Source organism: Chironomus tepperi, unplaced genomic scaffold, assembly GCF_022539635.2.
Source record: "Chironomus tepperi strain 1889 unplaced genomic scaffold, CSIRO-AGI_Ctep_v1 contig_382, whole genome shotgun sequence".
Classification (NCBI taxonomy): Eukaryota; Metazoa; Arthropoda; class Insecta; order Diptera; family Chironomidae; genus Chironomus; species Chironomus tepperi.
Window position 1 is genome coordinate 398,131 of NW_027226504.1, and position 21,558 is coordinate 419,688.

General features: G+C 32.1%; 1 protein-coding gene across 2 annotated transcripts; it reads right to left on the reverse strand.

Annotated features, from left to right (window-relative positions):
* Positions 1-11,455: 11,455 nt before the first annotated feature.
* Positions 11,456-21,279, reverse strand: LOC139096289 (tyrosine-protein kinase receptor-like). 2 transcript variants are annotated; one of them, XM_070647988.1, is made up of 16 exons: positions 21,010-21,279; positions 18,719-20,369; positions 18,413-18,660; positions 17,380-18,054; positions 17,153-17,318; positions 16,745-17,045; positions 16,477-16,654; positions 15,107-15,247; positions 14,623-14,958; positions 14,453-14,551; positions 14,008-14,215; positions 13,458-13,906; positions 13,311-13,390; positions 13,051-13,207; positions 12,544-12,974; positions 11,456-12,450 (listed from the first exon to the last, which is right to left on the reverse strand). In XM_070647988.1, exons 2-16 carry the CDS (start codon positions 19,762-19,764, stop codon positions 12,091-12,093), a joined length of 4,875 nt encoding a protein of 1,624 aa, XP_070504089.1. In that variant the 5' UTR covers positions 19,765-20,369; positions 21,010-21,279; the 3' UTR covers positions 11,456-12,090. The 2 variants fall into 2 exon arrangements, with proteins under 2 accessions (XP_070504089.1, XP_070504088.1); XM_070647987.1 differs by having other exon boundaries at positions 20,563-21,279.
* Positions 21,280-21,558: the final 279 nt, after the last annotated feature.

Below are 21,558 nucleotides of genomic sequence, written 5' to 3' on the forward strand. Positions count from 1 at the left end.
ACATGAATGGATTCAAATATTTTTCATTAACTTCTATTGTATCAGATAAAGTTTATATTACAGTTTTCCTGAGATGTGCAATAAAGTTTTTCCTGCTTCATATCTCATATCTTTACATTTTTACAAAGGGTTCTCATCTGGGAATGAATCTTACTGCAATATATGAGATAAAGCACATCAGCTCTTCCTGTTTGATATTAAATCTGTTCTTATCTGTAAATTTTTGCTGTTCTTAGAATAGCTTTATGACTTTAGTTATACAGAAAGTTTTGAGGTTAATTATAATTTAGGAAGTTCCTTATTTTAGGAATCTGAAAATTTGTCTTGACGTAAAGAAAAGTTTTAGATTTAGGAGGATTAATTTGAGGTTATTGGCAATTATTTTTAGCCGCATGTGAATATATTATGAGAATTCAATATGCATAGATGTCTATCTAATTTCTGGGTCGTGCAAGAAAGTCGCTATTGCAATGCTACGTTGTTGTAACTGATCTACTCAAATGAAATAGCGAAGTAGACTCCGGCATTATGTGTTATAAAAGTTGTTTAGGAGATAGGCTCAATGATGGAGCATTCTTCATTTGTGTTGCTCGGGTATTAATGGCAAAATATCAAAATTATTTGAAGATGAATTGACAGAAACGTGACAGTTGTTTTCGGCCCATTTCCAATCAAAATCTGACTCATCATCGAGATCTTGATTTTCCGTGGAATACATATAACGAGTTGGTGTGACAATAACCAAACCCTTTACGTGGGAAGTCTAGTCTCGAATTTGTGGCTTGCTTACTTATCAAAAAGTTATTTACTTGTGGGTTTTTATGGATAAAGACATTCTTTTTTAAACTTCTTAAATAGTTTGACATTCATCTTGTGCAGAGCACACTAGTTCAATTAGGGAACATTCGGTAATTAAGTTACACTTAACTAAGCGGCTAGACCTACAACATAACGCACGTGTAACACACCCCCCAGCCACATGTCCTCCCATAAAGAGCATTACATAGTTCCTGAGCTGTACCTTATCTGCAAAATCATTTTTATCGCATTTTTTGCTTAAAACTGAGGTGGGCAACTTTTAATTTTTTACGGCACATCTTGATGGTAAGCCTTGACTGAGACTGCATTTCTAATAAAATGTTTAGCTGTACACAGGTTGTTCACCATTGACTTAAAGAATCAAAATTACTATTCCAATACAATATTAGATGCTGTCTCAAGCTATGCTACTTAAATTGTACATTCATACAAAGCTTATTAAATTCAATACCGTTCTGCAAACAAACTTTCCCCAAAGAATACAAGCTATACGCTATATAGGATCTTAAAGAATTTCATCATCTGAACACAAAACCTCTTAAGATTTAAGAAACATCAGGCAAATAATTCTACTGTATTCTTTTACAACTTAAGAAATTTCTTCCTTTCTTATTATTACCTCTGAGTATACGCTAATAAAAACAATATTTTGTTGCGTACGCTTTGAGGATAAAAAAATAAAATGAGTTGAATGTAGTAAAATAAATTTAAATGTAAAGGAAAAAGAAGAAGAAGGGAAGCACATGATATATTTAGCCAAGACACATTTTTGGTACTCAAAATGTATCAGGCGAATTCAGAAATGTATATGGTTTGTGTCTTGGATATTCTTAATGCGTAAATCTTCTCAATAAATCTTCGTAATCTTTATGTAACCATAATCAACTAAGAGAATATTTGAAGATGTCTAGGGAGTGATATTTCGATGGTTTATGCTTCATATTAAGAAAGAATGAATCGCATTAAAATTAACAAGGAAATCATTAATTTTGGCACAAACGATCCATTAAATCCTTAATAATATTCATAAATAACTAGATCTATAGTTTAAATTTTTAATTAATTGCTTATTGTTTCGAATTTAACTATGAAGCTGACCTCAATTTATTAAAAAAGTTTTAAAATTATTTTTGTATGGAGATCAAATTTCGAAGGAATTTAGCCTGAAAATATATTGAAAGACGTAGTTCAAGATTGAGAATTTTTATGGAAATTCTAGAAATTTGTGATAAATACCTAGAAGAATCAAAAATAGAATTATGCTGAAACGAAAGTTTTGAAATTTTGTTAACTTTTGAATTCGTAGAAATAATTAAGCAAATTTGAGGAATTTGAAAATTTATGAAAAATTTTGAAATTAACGATTGAAAGGGATCAATTTTTTTCAACATAAAGCGCTGGACAATTTTAACTTAAAACTTTATTATGATGTATGTGTTTAAGTAGTTAGAGTCAGGTGTAATTCCGTCAAGTCCTGATGCAACGGGGACCTAATGTAATTTAGAAATGAATATAAACAATCTGGAAAGATCAGAAGTGTTTCATAACTGATGTTCAATAAAATCCTAAATTTACTTTTAAAATTGAACTCATTCAAAGTTATGGTGAATCAAGTATCTTTCTTGGGACGTAAAATTACTTATAGCTTTTGGAAAGTGTTTTTAAAAGTAAATTTAGTTTTGGAAGCATCCTGTCCTTTAAAACATTTCACCATTATTCAATTTAGGTTAGGTCGCATTTGTGCCTTAATTTTTTAGGATTTGAGGTATGTATCAGATTTGGGTTTCGAAACTTCTAGTTAAAGTACTTGCAATCCCATGCAACGCAAACATGCAACGGGGTACTTATGTGAGTTTAGCAGCTAATTGGAAACTCTAGTTATATGAACTTGTGTCCAGTAAAAAGCCTTTGAAAGAAAATCAAAGGATTTCAAATTTTTCGTCTATTAACTACATCATTCATGGACTCGTTTTCAACATCTCACTCTGTTCAATCCTTAGTTTAACATCTTAAAATGCTGTATCTGAAAGTATCTCGATTTCCAAAAGATGAAGTATAAAAACTTCTAATAAATTACTTGGCTGTCTTTGGGATATAAACCCTGAAGTAAGAATTCAACACCAATTTTTGTAACTTAAACCTTGCCAACTGATATGTAAGGGTTACCAAATTAACACAATTTACCTATGATTCTTATTCTCATTGCAAGTAGCTGCATGAATGAAATTTTGATTTGAATTAAAATGTAGAGTAATTTTAGACGTTTTAGAAAATCCAGCGGTACGCCAACGTCGCTCTGGCCTCAGGCTAAATTCAATTCTACTTTGAATCGAATTTTCCATTTTTTCCATATTTTGTGCCTTGTGCATTCCGGGAAACTTGCGGGAAACCTACAAAAATAAATTTTTAAAGGAATATTTTTGAGGAGGTGTATGATGAGTTCCAGATCTTAAGGCTACGCTTCCAAACTATATTATCAAAAAATGCGTGGGTTTTTTGTTTTTGTATTTATAAATATATCCTTTTATTAGTTTATGAGATAATTTTAATTTTTTTTTTCATTATCATTTAAGTACAATAAACATTTTTCTTTCCATATTTTCCATTCTTTTTTTTTAACGTTCAATTTATTTTAACAATTTTTTCATTCAATTTCTTCTCATTTTTTTATATGAAAGAATTTTTCTCTCAAGGTTTTTTTTTTGGAATTTAGTAACCGAAAGCTTTAATTTATTTTTTACTTCCAAACATTTTATGTACCTTTCCGCATTTTATATTTCTCTCATCTCATTTTTTGTTTGTTTTTTTTGTTTTTCATCGATATAAAATTTATGTGATTGTGAACATAAAAAGTATATAATATATATCAAATTGATAACAGCATTTCTCCAAGTATGAGTAATTGTTATTATTAAAACAACTAATATTTTTTTTTCATCCATATTTTTTTTGACATATTAGTAGAATTCATCAATATATCAATATAATCATATATCACACTCATTAATACCTATTTTCCTATAGATCAATTTACTTCTTTTTCTTCTTTTTTTTTCTTCGAAATTATGATAAACATTTTGTAAACAAAAAATTGTTAAGTCTTAAAAAAGTTTAAAATTTATTTGTTGTTGAAGAATGAGAGCGACAGTTTGAGAATGAAACTTAGGAACTGTTCTTTTATGGGAAATATGTCTTAAAAGTCTGATCTCGTTTCTTTGCTTAGTTACTTTATTAAAAAAAAATAAAACAAAATGTACCCGAATGAACAAAAATACGTTTGAACTAGTCTTGACAATTATTAATCGTTAAAAATTACAAATTAACGTAATAAATTGCGAACTTTTAGTTTTTTCAAAAAGGTGTTTTTTAGAATTTTATTTTAAAAATCGTAAAACATCACAATTTTCATAATAGTGGCTTATAATGGCTTTAAAAAGAATTAGCATAGTCAGCACTTAAGCCGAGAGATACACTTCAACAGTTTCATTTTTCACTGCTAAAATTGAGCATATTAACGTCAGAACGATGACGTCATAGAATCTCAGCAAATCAGTTTAATGTGAAGCCCAAAAATTTTGAGAAATAACAGAAAATTTTGAAATTTTTTCTCAAATCACCCAAGCAAATTGGACAATTTTATCTTGCCAAAAGAGGGATTGACCCGATCGCAGTGCTCGAGGTCGACTTGAATTTTATATGAAGATGAGTCAAATTAAGTCAACTTAGAGGTTTTAATAAGGGTTTAGCAAAGTATCGACGAATTTTCGAGGCAAAGACTTACATCCGAAACCGAGACTGAAATTACTTGGAAATTTTTCCAAGTCGAAACGAGACGAACCCCTGACAAAGACTATCCCGGTTTCGGCAAACTTCGAGATCGAGATCATGACTTCACAGTCTTGGTCGGAAGAATCATTAATCTTAATTGATAATATTTAATTAAGTTTGATTGAATTTGTAAATAAATTTAACTAAGCAAAGAATCAAAATCAGCACCAAAGGACATTCCCCATAAATTGTCATTATCGAAAAACTATCATTAATTATTATTAAAAGGCGATATATATTTTTAATTAAATTTTTCAAAATTTTCGTTGTTGTTTTCTTTCATTTTTTTATAATGCATTTTTGCATGAATTAAATATGCACTTAATTTTGATAGATATTAAAAAATTTGTAAAAATATTTTTCTAATTTGTTTCATCCTAAAAAAGAACTTATTCGTACACAAAAATCAACTAAATTACAAAATAAATGTCGATAGTTAAAAGTGAGAAGAACTTAAAATTTTTCTTATTTGTCATTCAAAAATAGTTTCTTGTCTTCATTATTTAAACATTTAAACTTTTTATGACACTATTTGGGATTATCAATTTTTCTATGTGATTTACTTCCATTCACATAATCCTGCCTGTTTTTTTGTGGATAGTTTTTGACCTTATTGAGCTAAAAATTTCCATTTTTTGTCTCATTTCAATCTTCTTAAATGCTACAATAATGTACAAAAGAGCGGTTTTCTCCCTTTTTTGTTTGTTTTCGTTACGAAATACATTTCAATAATACATTAAAATATTATTATTATTATTATATTTATTATTTTCTTTTTATTACTCATCCATTTCACATTTTTTTTTTATATATTTTGATGTATGATCTTCCTCACGTGTATTAACATTATACAGCATTTTATGCATCTATAATAGTGTTTTTTTATTCTTCCTTATTTTACTGGCAATACGTTCATGTTTTTGTCTGCTTTTTCTTAATTTTGACCATTCATGCATTAACAATTATATTTTATAAATTATAACTTTTTCTCATTTTGACATTTTTTGTCATTTTTATAGGGTTCGGCTAAGCACTGCAGAGCTGCAATTCCTTCATTTTTCGATTGTATCTTTTAGTTCATCCATGGCTACAGGCCTGCATTACCTGCATTTATTTGACTTTGCCTTATAGTTGTGCCAATGGCTTCAGGCCTGCATTTCATGCATTTTAGATGCGCAGGCCAGCAGTTTTCGACTGTTTCTTATAGCTGATCCAAGGCTGCAGGTCTGCAATTTTTGGACAAACCCTACATTTTTATAATCAAATTGAAAACTAAAGATTCTTGATTTTAAACAAAAAGTTGAGAATTTTTTACCCTGTGTGCAATTTTTCTTATTGGAAAAATATATTTTTGTGAATTAAGACAAAAAAAAATTATTTTATTTAAAATAGAAATTTTTGGAAGTCGGTCTACAGATGTGTACACTGCTTGTCATATCCACAACATTCTATAACAGTGGTGCACAACTTTTTTGAGTCACGACACTAGGCGCATAGCCAGAATTTTATTTCTATAGATCACTAAAATTTGATGGATGTTTTGGAATTCAAATTTAAATTGACAACTGGTGACTTTCTGGATCACTAGAGAAAGTGTCGTAAGCACGAAAATAGGATGGAAACACAAACTTATTTACCGCGCTTGGGTGGAATCCACTAGGAAAAATCTGCCCTTTTGCTCTAAAAGCAACTTGGCGTAGAACAGTAATGCGAGAATGTCAAATAAAAGCTTTGTGATATGGCCAGCAAAAGAGATAGAAGAACTTTTGTAATAACCTAGGCTCCAAGTCGGATTATAGTTCCAGTATGCAAATAAGTGACTTTCTGGATGGAAATAGATCACGAAACAGACCAAAGAGCTCATAGAATTACTGTGTGAGCAACGTTACAAAATTTCTGGAAATTAGAAACTGTCAGAAGTTATCTATTGAAAGATCTAGCTTCCGACGAATTTTAAATGCGGAAATGTGTCCTTGTGCGCCTTCGTCAAGGAAGTAAGTAAGTATGTTTTGGAATTCTTTCACGAAAAAACCTTAGCAAATTGAAGAGAATTTTCCAGGAAGTGTTTGGTGGTACGACACATTCCTGGAAATTTTATTTTGCGGAACACAAGGTCAGAGAGTCTTAATTATGATGCTGTCAGAAATTGTCTTATATCCCTCGATACCCCAGCTACTCTCTGATTAGAGATCAGAAGGGAGATGCTAGGATTTATCCTGAATATTGTTTCAAATCATTATTTTAAAAGTTTGAATGAAAAATTATAAAAATTCAAGAAAAAAGTTAAAATTTCCTTCCAGCTCCTTAACATATTTATCTTTAACATAACAGCTTCATATCAGTAAAATAGAATCTCCAAAATCCACAGAGACATGAAATGAAAACAAATATACTACAGATCTCAAATTTAACATACGTAACATCTTCGCATCATAAGTATATATATGATCAAAGTATGACGTAACTGCCATGACAAAATAAAAAATGTAAAAATGTTCATGACGTACGAATTTAAAACTCCCAAAAGCTAAATATCACTCTCAGATAATGCAGAGTACTACAGTCTACAGAGACTTTATAAAAGTAAATATAATATTATATATATCAACAAAATTACAGCATGTTCATGACATTTCACGTATAAAATTCTGAGAAAAATCTATTCACGAGACTCTGTAATTATACAAAGTAAATTCCAATGCAGCTACTCATTGAATTACCATTACACAAAGTAGGCCTGATTTCTTCCAAATTACACATGACATTTAAGTTTTTTTTCTTCTGTGTGTAGGTGGAAGTTACATTAACCAGAAAAAGGTCAACGAGTTATTTTTCTTTTATGTAATGAATGATTGATGAGAATTTCAAAGAATTGAAGGTTAGCGGATGTGCTAGAAGAAAAAGAAACTCAACTCCCTCATTCCATAAACAAATGAAGAGTCCTTTTTGAGTAAATAATAAAAAAACTCATAGAATTGAAGCAAATGTCTGCAATATGTCATCAGATATTTGCAATACTGCCATTTCCTTGCTGTGAGATTTAAAAATTCTTTCATCATGCTCTCAATTTTTCTTTTTAAGTTAAATTTACCCGTTTATAAAATTATTTACACATTTTTTTTTTGTTGTATTTTTGGACAATTTTATATTTTTTTCATTTTTTTATATCAATTCATCTTTCCATTTATTACATGAAGACCAATATTTTTTTTTCACAATATATATCGTTTTTTAATTGAAAATTTTAAGTCAATTAGGGTCGGTACTTGGGGGTATTGGATGGAATTTTAAAACAATTCTATAATATTCAATACTCTTCATTATTATAATTATTATATCTAGTAGCTAGTAGCCTTAAGCGACATCTATGAGAGGCCAAGGATCATGACTGATCTGTATGGTCTGCGAAGTATGTATACTAGATTATAACAGACTACGATTAGTCAACCGTATGTCTGATTATAAACTTGATATTTGTGGAACTTCATCATGATTGGTCAAGTTCGATTCAGACATTCGTTTGACTAGCCCAAACCTGATCTAGTCAGGATATTATCAGAGCATTGAGAGCTTTGCTTACTCAAGCCATATAGAGGAACATCTTTCAATTCCAAAAAAAAAATTTGTGGTCGAGCTGTTAGTCTGCAGACAAATAATTTGTAATCTAGATATTTAATAAATGTAGTGGATTCAGTTCCAAAAAAGGTCTTATACATCAAACGCTCACGGTCAGACACTATCTTGTGTCTGACACAAGGGTCATAAATAAAGCATTTCATGAATTTTTGTCAACGTGATAAGGTAGAAGAGTTGGATCAGCATATTTTCTATCCAAAAACCCATTTAAGGACGTGAAACTGACAAATCAATTTTTGCTTAATTTTGATATTTTAATCAGTTAAATTACCTGTTTACAATACATGTAAACCGATTATTCTTGAAGTTACTCACGAGCGGTACTATATGATTGCCAGATCACTGCTTTGTCGTCTTGTTGACGGGAAAATGACAGAAGGATCTATAGATCTCGAGTGGACAAAATAATACGTTAGAACTAGACAGTATCTAGACAATAACTAATTATAACATATTTTTGTCAACTCGAGGATGCTTGCTGATGTCACCGAGAAGGTTGATAATGCCTAATTTTGACGGAATTTGACTACAATTTGCCACTTGAATCATATATAGAATTTTAATTAAAACTCCCATCAAAATACCCCAAATAACAACTCTAATTTCATTTTTGTTTTCGCATATTTATGTATGGATATCCTCCAGATAGTTATCATTTAATAGATGTGATTATTTACTATGTTTTTTTTAGAGAACATTCAGAAAATTTCTTCTTAAAATTTTATGTCGCAATGTAATTCTTGTTCTGTATTTTTTTGCATGAATGGATGAGCGAATGAATGAATGAATCTTCACGGTACTTGACTGTTTTCTATGTACTATTATGTAAATATATTTATTATTACACTGTGAATATATTTCATTTTTGTATCTTTTGTGTAGTTAAATTTCTATTTTCAGCGTTACTTCTATTGCAATTCTTTTTTAAACTTTTTTGTTCTTGTATTTTTTTTTTGGAATAAAATTGCTTATCAGATGAAAATTCTTTTGGTTTTGTTACTTCTTTTTTTGGTTGATTTGGATGAGGTTTTAAATTTGAAAGTAGAGAAAATTGAAAAATGCTTGAGAAGTCTATTTGCTTTTATGATGGTCGGTCCTACAGATCAATTGTGATCTACGGGCTTCCTTCCCGAGCGATATAAATGAAGAATGCTCCGCCACGGAGCTTTTAAGGTTCCGTCATTTGTGCCACCTGAGCATAGATAACACCTGAAGCTGGCTTTATCACTGGCTATCACTTTTAAATTATTGGTGTAATACCAGCCTATAGGAATCTTAGAATTAAAGGAAATATAATTTGAATCTCAGTGGAACCATCTCAAGGATGCAAGAATTTTTGATCAAAATTCAAAACATAATTTTGATCAAAAATTTTGTATTCTTTGCTTAAGTCTGAGATTCAAATTTAATTTGTGGATTAATTAGAATGTGGAAATTAATGATCTAAATTCAGCAGCTGTCAGAAGTCTACTAGAAATCTTATTGACGTCGTCAGTATGCAGCTATGTGAAATTTATCTTGTTAATTGTGACGCAAAGCTGCGAATCGCATAAAAATGAATCGAAATGAGCCGTCACGATGTCATTAGGACAGCCACATGTCTCGTCTCACCGTTAATACGGTGACGTAAAAATCCATACCTAATACGTTGTGCTGTTCGGGTATGGTCTAGAGATTTCAACGATTTTTATGATAGTGTCTGACCCTTGGGTAAGTTTGAAAATTTTTGACAATCTAGAGGTCTAGTCCAAATCAGGTATGATCATGGGCATGGCCCAAGTGTATGACCGTCTCAATCTGTTGATTTGCATTAAGTCTTCTCAAACATTTTTCAATTTTCACAGAAACATTTTCCTATAATTTTCTATTTAACTGAGTTAGTCCAATTAGTTTTATATATGATCTTGCCGTCTTTCATGTAATACTTAAAATTTGTTACCATTAAATGCGGATATTCTTTTGTGATTTTTTTTTCTGAATAATGTATTACAAATGTATTATTCGAAATATCTTTTTTTTAACTAATTTATTACACTATATTCATTATTGTTATCATTATTATTATAATTATTATTATTTCATTATAATTTATCGCTAAAACACTTGTTTTTTTATAATTCATACAATCATTCATTTAATTTATTTTTTTGTCATCATTATTTTTTAAATTCACGTCAAAATTTATGTCATATATTTTTTTTTCATTTTGGGTTAATTAAAGCTTTCTGTTGAATTTCTTCATCATTTTTTTTATATCTTAATATGTATGATTTTTTTTCTTTTAATAAAAATACTTTTTTTTTCATATCAAACTACCATTTTTTGTCATAATTTCTCCTGCTTATAGCATTAAATTAAAAGGAAATGTGAGCGTCTTACATCCTTTTTGAGCATTAAACTGGGGGAATAATCATTCATTCTTACGGGAGTGATCATGATTTTTGCAGTGATTTTTAGTTTAAATTTACATTCCATTCTAAGAGAATAGTTTCCATATTTTTAAATATAGTATTTTTTTTGTGTGTTTTATGTTCATAAAATTCATCTATTCAGTCTCCATACGTATTTCACTGTTTTTTTTTGTTTTTTAATCAAAAAATATGAGTTTTTTTTTAATCTTTCTTGACATTCTTTTTGCTTAATTCTTGAGCTCGAAGTCGACTCACGGATTTTGTATGGAAAAGTCGACTTGAATAGACTCGACTTCATACAAAATTCAAGTTGACTTCGAGCTTTGCTTGTGTTTTAACTGTCATTAATAGTGGGATCGTTCACTTATTACGTTACAGAATACCCCTGACAGAATACCCAAACTCTAGCAGACAAAGAGCATACTTCTTAGGACTGAAAGACCATTATGGTACTTAAAAGCGGTCTCTTCCCCTGTTAGGGCAATAGACAGAGAGCTTGCTCATCGATAAGCTTAGGATCAGCATGCTCTTGAACATTGCTCTCGGCTAACGCTACTCTTGAGAGCATGCTATTTGCCTGCTAGGGATAACGAATCTTTTTTCAAAATGAACAATTAAATTCTGAGAATTTACATCATCAGAATCAGAGTCTTTAACATTCCGAACTGGCAGAGGTTCTCGAAAGAAAGAGCTAGCTTTATCCGTTCTCCCTACGTAGCAATGAGTTCACGACCCTAACAAGCAAAGAGTATGCTTTTATGGTACAGATAGACCAATATGGTACCTAAAAGCAGTTTCTTTGCCTGTTAGGACGAGTGCCTCAGCCAAGTAAGTAAGTAAGTAAATCAGATTTACCCTATTCCCTTCCTTCTGAACTAAATAAGTGAACAACCCCTAAATTTAACATCGAATTCCTGCTGTCAACTAAGACAGTATTCCAATGATGATCACCATACTCATTAACCACATTTACTCTGAATTTTCTGATGAATTTCTAAGATACTTGAAGCTTAAAAATCTAGAGATTCATCTGACAACATAGTTGACTTTTTTTTAATTCTAAGGAACAACCTAACCTTAATTTATATTTTTCATTAATTTTTTGAATCCCTAAATTGAATTTATATAAAATTAAAATTTTACACTAATTTTTGCATTTTGAGCTGAATTTTTCCTTAAAAAATTTCTATAAAAATATTCAACAATTTTTTTTTTTGTTACAAAACTAACGAAAAACTAATGAGCCAGCTTAAAAATATCGTAAATTTTGGACTAGATTAAATCAGTCTTAAATCAGAGAAAATTCATCATTAAATCCAGAGTAAATGAGCTTAATGCAAATTTTTGAACTATTTCCATATTCTTAATCAACCTGTAATGATGCACAACTGATAAATTAACAGCTTATTTCAGCATGATTCTCCTTAAAGTTTTCATTATAATTCTGTATGGGTATTGAGAATGGCTGATTACAGTTCTTATCTTTCGGTATCATTCCATTACTATTGTTATTGTTATTATTGTTCATCATTACCATTGTCGTACCACCATTGTACTTTGACTTATCATTTTCCAACTTTTCATTTACAGTTATCATTTTAACATTAGCATAGCCTTGCTGCAATGCGGATGGATCGAGTGTAATGGCATTTGGCTTATTATTGTTATTATTTGACGATAATGTCTGAATTGGACTATTACAAAATGCTTGGGGTGGTTGAATTGTTGTTGGGGTATCGAGACTTATCAAACGATCCTATAAGTGAAGAATTAGAAAGGAAAATATCGTTAGGAATGACAAAAATCAGGACATAACCCAGACCTTCAAATTACATCACTTTATACTTACATCAATACTGTCTGAGCTATTCAACTTGTTAGCATTTGTGAAAGACGTTTCCCAGCAATTATTATCTGACATTTTATTTGAATTTGTGAGTGTATAGGTTGGTAGTGAGTCTGGAATTGTAACACATGTTGCCTCATTAAGCAATCTTTCAGCAATGGCTCGTGAATCGGGTAAAGGAATTAGATAATCAGATGAGTTTGGAACTTGTAAACAGAAATCATCATTTCCAGATGGTCTCATTATTGTTGCATCACGTTCCATTGATTGTGGGCGGAAGAAGCTCGGTAATGGTGAATTCATAATTTCTGGATCTTGTGTGCCCGCAGTAAGGCGTTCTAGTAAGACTGAGAATGTAGGACGTGCTTCTGGTGTTGGATTCCAACATTCTGCCATTATGCGATAAATTTGCGGTGGACATCCTGGCGGTGCATCTGTATATTTGTTGATCATAATAAGTTATTGAGATGACATAGATAGATAAAAATTTATTATTATTAAGTAACTCACCAAGACGACCACCACCTGTGACAAGTTGCATTACATCGCGATTTGGTAGACCTGTGTAAGGCATAAGACCAAGTGAAAATACTTCCCACAGTAAAACACCGAAACTCCAAACGTCTGTTTTGCTTGTGAAAAGTCCATCTAAAAATGCCTCTGGTGGCTAAAATAAGAGATAAGAACAAAACGCGAAAAGGTCAAATATGAAAAAATTGCAACTTTGTAGGCATCAATGAACTTATTTTGTATTATCATGTCTATCTTACCATCCATTTTATAGGTAGCATAGCCTTTCCACCCTTACGATAATAATCTGACCGGTAAATGTCTCGAGCCATGCCAAAATCTTGAAATGAAAATTAAAAATTAAGGCTTAATATTTAGCTTAATAATAAGCAACAATAGCTATTTACCTGCAATTTTGACAACACGACCAGGTCCTTTACTACTTAACAAGCAATTTCTAGCAGCAATATCTCGATGAATAAATCTTTTACTTTCCATATATCTGCATCCTTTTGCAACATCCAATGAACAGAATATGAGATCCTTCATTGTCAATGGTGATGGACGTTCGGGCTTATTGCGTCCTTCACGAAGGAAATTTTTCAAATCGCCTCCAGCCAGCAACTCAAGGACAATAAAACGTGGATGTCGATCGAAGCAGACACCAATTAAATGTACGATATTTGGATGATTAAATTTAGCCATAATTGCTGCTTCCATTAAGAAATCAGATTCAGCTTGTCCAGTTGACAATTCCGGTAATGTTTTAACAGCAACTGGCATCTCAACGGTATCACCATCACGATGTCTATATAATCCTTGATAGACTTCACCAAATGCACCTTGACCGAGTGCTCTGAAATAATAAATCATTCATAATATTATTTATAATGTTTTTAAATGACGTCAATTGTGTGTATGGATGTGCTATTAATAATAATTATAATATACACTTACTTAACAAGTCGCAAACTTTCACGTGCAACTTGCGGTAAACTTTTAACATCAACATTTCCACCATTCAATATTCCATCACAACCATAATTTGGATTAAAATTAGTTAAAGCTGAATCTTCTGTTTGTCTTAATCGACTTAATTGAACTTCTTGTTCAAGAAGCATCTTATGGCGCATTGCCGCTTGTCGTCTTCTTTGGAAACGATTATCTATTTTGGAAATCAGAATTATTAGATATTTAATTGGAAATAATGGATTTATTTATGAAATAAAATTGAAAAAAATCCAATTAAAATATAAGCAATAAAATTAAAAAAATAATTTTATTGAATTAAGTTTTTGTGTACAAATTTTTGGAACTAATAAGTACAAACTATAAAATACTGATGAATAACAAACTCAAATGCAAAGGAAGATCAATCAATCTTCTCAGTAATAATACTCACATAACATCAACATTAAAAATAGAAGGGCAACGACTAGTAGAAATGATAGAATTACGAGTATGTACATAATTAAGTTATCATTTGAGGGTTCCGTAATAACTGCAAATAGAAATAGACATAAAATTGAAGACACAAATATTTTCGGATATGAATTTTTGCGGTTTACTTACTTTCACATGATGTCAAATTATCAGGCTTTAATTGCCATCCTTCAGGACATATGCATGCGACTAATGATCGATATTCATCTAGTGCAACACAACGATAATCACAACCACATCCCTCAATTGCAGGTATTAATATTACTGATCCATGGCCACTATTTGAGCCGGGATATACGAATGATAATTCATGAATACTTCTAGTTAGGCCTAAATAGGAAGTTCCACCTTCCCCATTTGTCGAGAATGCATTTGGATTTGTTGATACATTCGTATTGAAGCTGAGCATTGAATTACCACCAGCGAAACCACCTCCACCTCCTCCAGATTGACAAGCACCACCGCCTGTTATTTTTTTTGTGCACAAAGATTACACAGAAAGGAAATGATTTCAATGAATAAGAATAAAAGAAGGAATGGAAAAATGACATTTAATTTAAATGTCAAATGTCATGTTCCATCGCTGTTATCAAATATAATTTCAAACACTCACCACCACCGAAGCCGCCATTTGAATATTGATGATGTGCTTGACCAACTGTTTTATAACAAGCAATTCCGCCTCGTGCGCCTTCGAGCAATGAAGCACCAAAGTGTGGATCCAATTGCGTTTCTTCGCGAGCATTCCAGCCACCTTGATTAAACATTTAATTTGTTTCATTATTGTTGTTAAGTGTGATTTTAAAGTTTGATTATAAAGGGCAGTGGTTCTCGAACTATGCTTCAAGATAGCCAGGGGCGAAACCCAAAATGTTAAAAGCGGCGAGCAGAGAAGTAATCGTTTTGACCCCTGAAACCACTCTGTGGGAAAAGTTCTTCAAGACTTTATTGAATAAGTTAGATAGTATCCTAAAAGCTCTTCTCCTGCTTGCTGCGCACTTGGAAAAAGTCATAAACATTGTCGAAAAATTTATGTTGGTATACCAAATTTACACGAGATTAATAGTTTACTGTTCTACGGTCGAAAGAGTTTGAGAACCACTGATAAAGGATATCTAAGGACAAATGCTTAAGACTACTGCTTATGGACTACTTTTAGTAGGACATTCGTATATCCTCTTTTGTCACAAATTCAGAAAGAATTGTCACTCAACCTCGAACTTCATTCCAAACCGTGAATGTAATATATGAAAGATTATTTGTGTTTTAAAAATAATTAGGTACTTGATGATTGCACAATTTGCTGCAATTTACATTCAATTACTTGATGTAAAGCATGTATTATGCTTCTTAATCAACAATAAATTTGTAAGTTAATACAATAAATTGCAATTGAAATACATCTTAAAATAGGGCAATAATTTCACTATTATAAATTCTCTATAATTTTGTAGATGTATAAAGAATATGAAGGTGGTCAAAGAACTCTTGGAAGAAGGCTGATGACAGAGTTAGGATTAGGCTTAGAATTGATTCCGAGCAGCATAACGTGTCGATAAAATATCGCTATATCACAGAATTAACGGTTTAACGTGAGGTTCCTCTGACGACAACATGAAGGATGATTTGAACTCAAATTCACAGCAAAAAGATCACAGCTCAACCTATTGTGCCGCACAGAGGTAATTAACAGAAGGTAGCTTGCTTCAGACGTCACTTAACGAAGGTATTGGATCACAATTGATCAGTACGACCAGCAACTTTAATAAAAGCATTCATTCAATAATTTGGAACCATATAAAATAGCTTTGACTGCCTGCTCCTTAATTCAAGGGTTAAAAAGGACAAATGGGGCTCAACTCTATTTTTTGTATGACTCGAAGAAACAATGAGTAGATAAATTAACGAAAAATAGTTTCTCATTTGTAAAATAGTACATAATTACGACATCAACACAGTTACAAACATCAAATCTCTACTTACCACCAGGTCCAGCCATCAATGAATCAAAGTCATCAATCTCAACTTGTCCACTAACATTTCCGCGTTCTAAGACAATTCCCTTTGCTTGTTGAATATTCTCATCCAAATATCTTCCGATTCCAAGACCCCCACCACCACCAGCAACAATCAATGGTACTGCCTTGTTCATTTGATTCATCTACATGAACATAAATAAAAAAGGTAAAATATTCATCATTTTGTGTTGTGTTGTTGCTAAAAATAAATCTTAAGAGAATAAAATTCCTACCAAAAATACAAACGATCCTCCACCGCCCCCGCCAGCTCCATTTTCGAGCAAATCATTTCGGAATTTATTTATAATCGAGACTGAGTCTTTTACATTTTCAGGAAGTTTTGGCAATCTTGGCGAGCATGGTTCATTTCTTTCATTTCCCATTGATTTGATGCATGCATGTTCGCCCATTTGACCAACAAGAACGTAAATTTCTTCATCTTTATGAAGTTCCATCACGGAACTGACAATTGTACCGCGTGACGATGATACACCTCCAGATCCCAATCCTCCACTTGCGCCTTTTGCTATTATACTGGAAGTAAAGATCAATGGATGTAAATGGCAATAAAGTGCAATTGTGTCTGTCTCGTTTATGGACGTCATTTGCAAATAGTCCCTATTAAGTTCAATAGTACTTACGTATAGTATCCTTCACTTGGAACTTTCCATATCTGTACACCCTTAAATGGAGCTTTATCAGACACGCGTACGCTACTCATAATGTCAGATTTATTATAATGATTTGAGCAATCTTCAGGTGTAGGACCGTATATACCACGTGTACCACAAGTTGATAGTTCATAAACTAAAAATATAATAAAGTAAACAATAAGCAACAGGTTGAATGTTATTAAGGCGTTACTTACATTTCTTATCTACAAAGTCTTTATGGGGTTTCTTATCAATACCAATTCTTGGATCCCAATAATTATAATTGTTGAGATGTTCAGGTGGAATATTATATCCAAAGCATTCTGGACTCATAGAAAAGTCATCAATAGCGACATCACTATAAATTCTCATGCCTTTACGCGCTTCAATTTGAAAAAAGTATTTGGACGTAATGTTTGGAAGCACAACTTCAACACGTTCCCATTTATCGCCAATTGATTTTGAACTCCACCATAATGTTGTTGTAACATTTTCTTTTGCCTTCATTTCAACCACAGACACATTGAAACTTCCAGCATTCATACCAAATTGATGGACAAATAATCTTGCCATGCATGTATTGCGATATGGTGACGACAAATTTGAATGTACTGGCGGCGGTGGATTGAAAACTACTGAATTTATGACTGCATTGCTTGCAAATCCAGCATGACCTTTCTTCTCGGGATCATCAGCATGTTGATTCATATTTACAAACATGTAGTAGCCTGACTTGTTTGTATGCTGGAATGTATGATCAAATTCTGGTCCGGTCTTATCAGTCGGTGTTGGACCGATGTTTCGTTTCCAATCAAGCAGTGCTTTGCCTGAATTTTGCCATCCACACCAACCGTTTTCAAAGTCACATCGACCACCAAAGGGAATTTTGTCTGCAAAGATTTGAGATTAGTTTAAAGTTTCTGAGAATTATTGAGGGATGTAACAAGTATTATGAGTTCTAGGAAGTATCATTTGAGGAAGTAACATAGACATGCACAACTTTGTTAAGTAAAGTCAAATAGAAGCACACGAGCGACACAACTGAGAGGAATCAGTACCGTAGTCTTTTTCACTTTTTGGTCACTCGGGTACCAAGCTTATGTATCCTTTTAAGGCACAATAACATCAAGTCATGTCTATCATAACAAAGAGAACACATCCAAATTTCTCATAATTAATCACCCCACACAATGTCTTCCTAGAACACTTTACTTGTTGCATAAATAATGTATACAACAACAAACTTACCACAATTAAGGTTTTCATCCTCTAAGTCATCACAATCTTGAACTAAATCACAGATACGAGCATTTTCAATGCAAACTGGTATCCTGCTTTGATTGCATTTGATTTGTAATAAGCTGCATGAGTCTTTACGCGGTGAATCAGCAAAGCAGTTGCGCATTTTGAGATTATCAATGCTGACGTGACCACGCAATGCACCGCCAAGACCATTTGGGACGATTTCGAAGAGGATGCGGAAGTCAAAGGTTACTCTGTGGAAAGGTTAATTGATTAATTATTGACATAAGGACATTAAGGCTATAAACATACCTATCAATTTCAAATGTGTGATATTTCCATTTTCTTAAGTCATCGCCCATAATTTCAGCTGGTACCCATGAATTTTCGACAGATGCAGCAGGCTCAATGACAATTCTTATTGTACCTTGCATCATTGAACTTTGATGTAGAAAGACTTCAAGGTAGCATCGTTCACGTGTGGAACTAAATACTGGTGATCTAAGGATACGAGTAGTCGTTTCTGGTGTTAATGGAAGATGTAGAAAGTTTCCATTGGCATCATTTAAATTATCAGCAGACGGTCCAGGCGTAACTCCAGTTATATTTGCATTTGTCAAATTCGCACCAGTTGTTACTTCAAAATTAGTACCGTTGACATTCGTGTCATAAGACCATGCACATGGCTTCTCAAATGTACATTTTACGCCTAATTTCTCATCAAAATCAACATCATCAGCAACATACGATGGCGGTGATGGTGTATGCATGTGATTCTTATTCTTCAACTGTTGCTGAACTTCAAGGAACGAATGTCCAGCTGACCACTCAGTCTTTTGTTTCTGTTGACCATCAAGATTATCATTCGGTCCACTAAAGAATTTCTCTGGACGTGCTTCCTTCTTGGTTGTTATTACACCATGTACCTCACCACGATGCAGTGACTGCTGATTAAGTGTAAAATTCGGATTCTTTGCCAGTTGATACAAATGATTGATTGTAAATTTACTTTGTCGCTGTTTATTGACCTTGTGTAGACGATTTGATGCTGGCACTTGTGACTGTGAATTACCATGATCGGCAACAACACCACTTATACTTGGCACAAAGACATCACCATTTGGCTGTGGCATTAATCGATCACCACGTCTTGGACTTAGTGGATCATTTGAATTAAAATATGGATTTCCACCACCGCCGCCACGCTGTTCTGGATAATATTTTTGTGTAGATGTGCTTGTTGGTTTCACAAAAAATGGCTCCAGAAGAACGCTCGATGTATTTGTTGTATTTAATGGACGTTGCGATCTCACAGTGACCATAAGTGCAAGCAATGACAAAATACGACTGTGAATCATAATGGCTGATTGGAGCTTCTTTCTTATAAGATTTTATACTTTTCTCTCTTTTTTTTGTGTTTATTTGTTGTTGTAGTTTCCACTTCTTATATCTATCTTTATGGTATGTAGAGTAAGTATGTAGACTTAATTATAATATTTATTTATACAGTAACGACGACAATTTTTAAGATTTTGATGCAATATTCGCTCCATTCCAGATAATTTTTGTGATTTTAATTTTTGAATTTTAAGAAAAAAATTTTCTCTTTCGTCTCGTTGCTGCTCTTCTTCCTTTATATATATATATTTTCTTTGGATGAGGTAGGGTAGGTGTAAGATTCTTTTCTCTGCCTTTATATCTTCTCTCAAACAATTTTTTTTTCTTCTATTTTTCACTTATTTTCACACGTTTCACAATTCCATCGTCAAAATTATTGTTAATTCCATTTTCCTGAGCATTAATTGTGCTAATAATTTTTCTTTTTACATCCACACCGAAAAGATTCTTGAAAAAAATTTTTTTTTATTCCTTCCTGTCGAATTTCGCAAATATCAAATAAAAAAAAAGAATCCGTTTTCTTTCCAACTAAGTGATGCGAGTTTGGGAAACTCCTTGGGAAAATCTGTTGCAGAGAGAGGAAAATTTTTCGTTATGATCATAAAGCGCAATATACAACAACAAAAAATACAAAAAAAAGTTCTTCTTATGCCTGAATATTTTTTTCAAATTCAATTTTAATCCACAAAATCCTTTAATTAAGACTTTAAATCATTTTAATATTGATTATTGAGGATAAATGAATAAAATTATCGCACCTATAGCTTAACAAGCTTCCCATCGATGGGTCTTAGATGTCGTAAAATTATTTTCAACTACCTTCCTGCCTGCACTTTTTTATTATATCAATTTTAACTTTAAATTCACAATTTTTTACACAAATTTAATCACAAATGGATAGAATGTTGCGTCCTTTAACGTAATTAGCACTTTTTAAGATGTTTTTTAAACTTTTTTAACAATTTTTGCAATTTTTTCACTATTTTACGTCTCGTTTCCCCGTTTTTTTTCTGATGTGATATCGCACAGCAAAAAAAGACTCGCACAAGATAATTTGGAAGGTGGATAAAGGAAGCTGGAAAATTGTCTTTGATCATGCGCGTACCGAAAATTCTTTTGAGATTGCGGTACTGTTGAAGGATGCTGGAATTTTATTTTTTTTTATATTTTATATTATATGTCGGGATTCTCTCCTTCTCACTCACTTTTATAACTTGCACACACAACTTTCGTTTTTATAGCATCGTAAATAATAATAAATAGTCAACATTCACTTTGTTGTGCGCCTTTTTCTTCTTTCTTCTTTTATGCCTATTTATTGCAATTTTTTTGCTCTATGAATTGACACTTATGAATTGTATTTCAAGTCTGCGTATTTCAAATCAGATGATTATTACTGCTGTATACACAGAGAGGAAATGAATTAAGTCACTAAATTAATCGAATGCTTACGTTGCTCTGACGACAGTTAGTTAACGTATGATGATCTCAATTCTTTTTTTCTTTTTAATATTATGAATTCTCATGTTCACATTCAGCATGAAAGAAAAATCTTCTCTCAAAAAAAAAAAATCGTCTCTGTCGTCGTTAATGTCTAGCGAGAAGCAGCAGAAAAAGAGAAGAAATGTCTAAAAATAAATAAAAACAAAAAAAAAGTTATCTTAAATGAAAATTTCCGTGTCTGTTTTTCCTTTGCGGACTCAATAAAAAGGGAATGAGTTTGAAATGACATCTTTTGGGGTTTTAAAATTAGA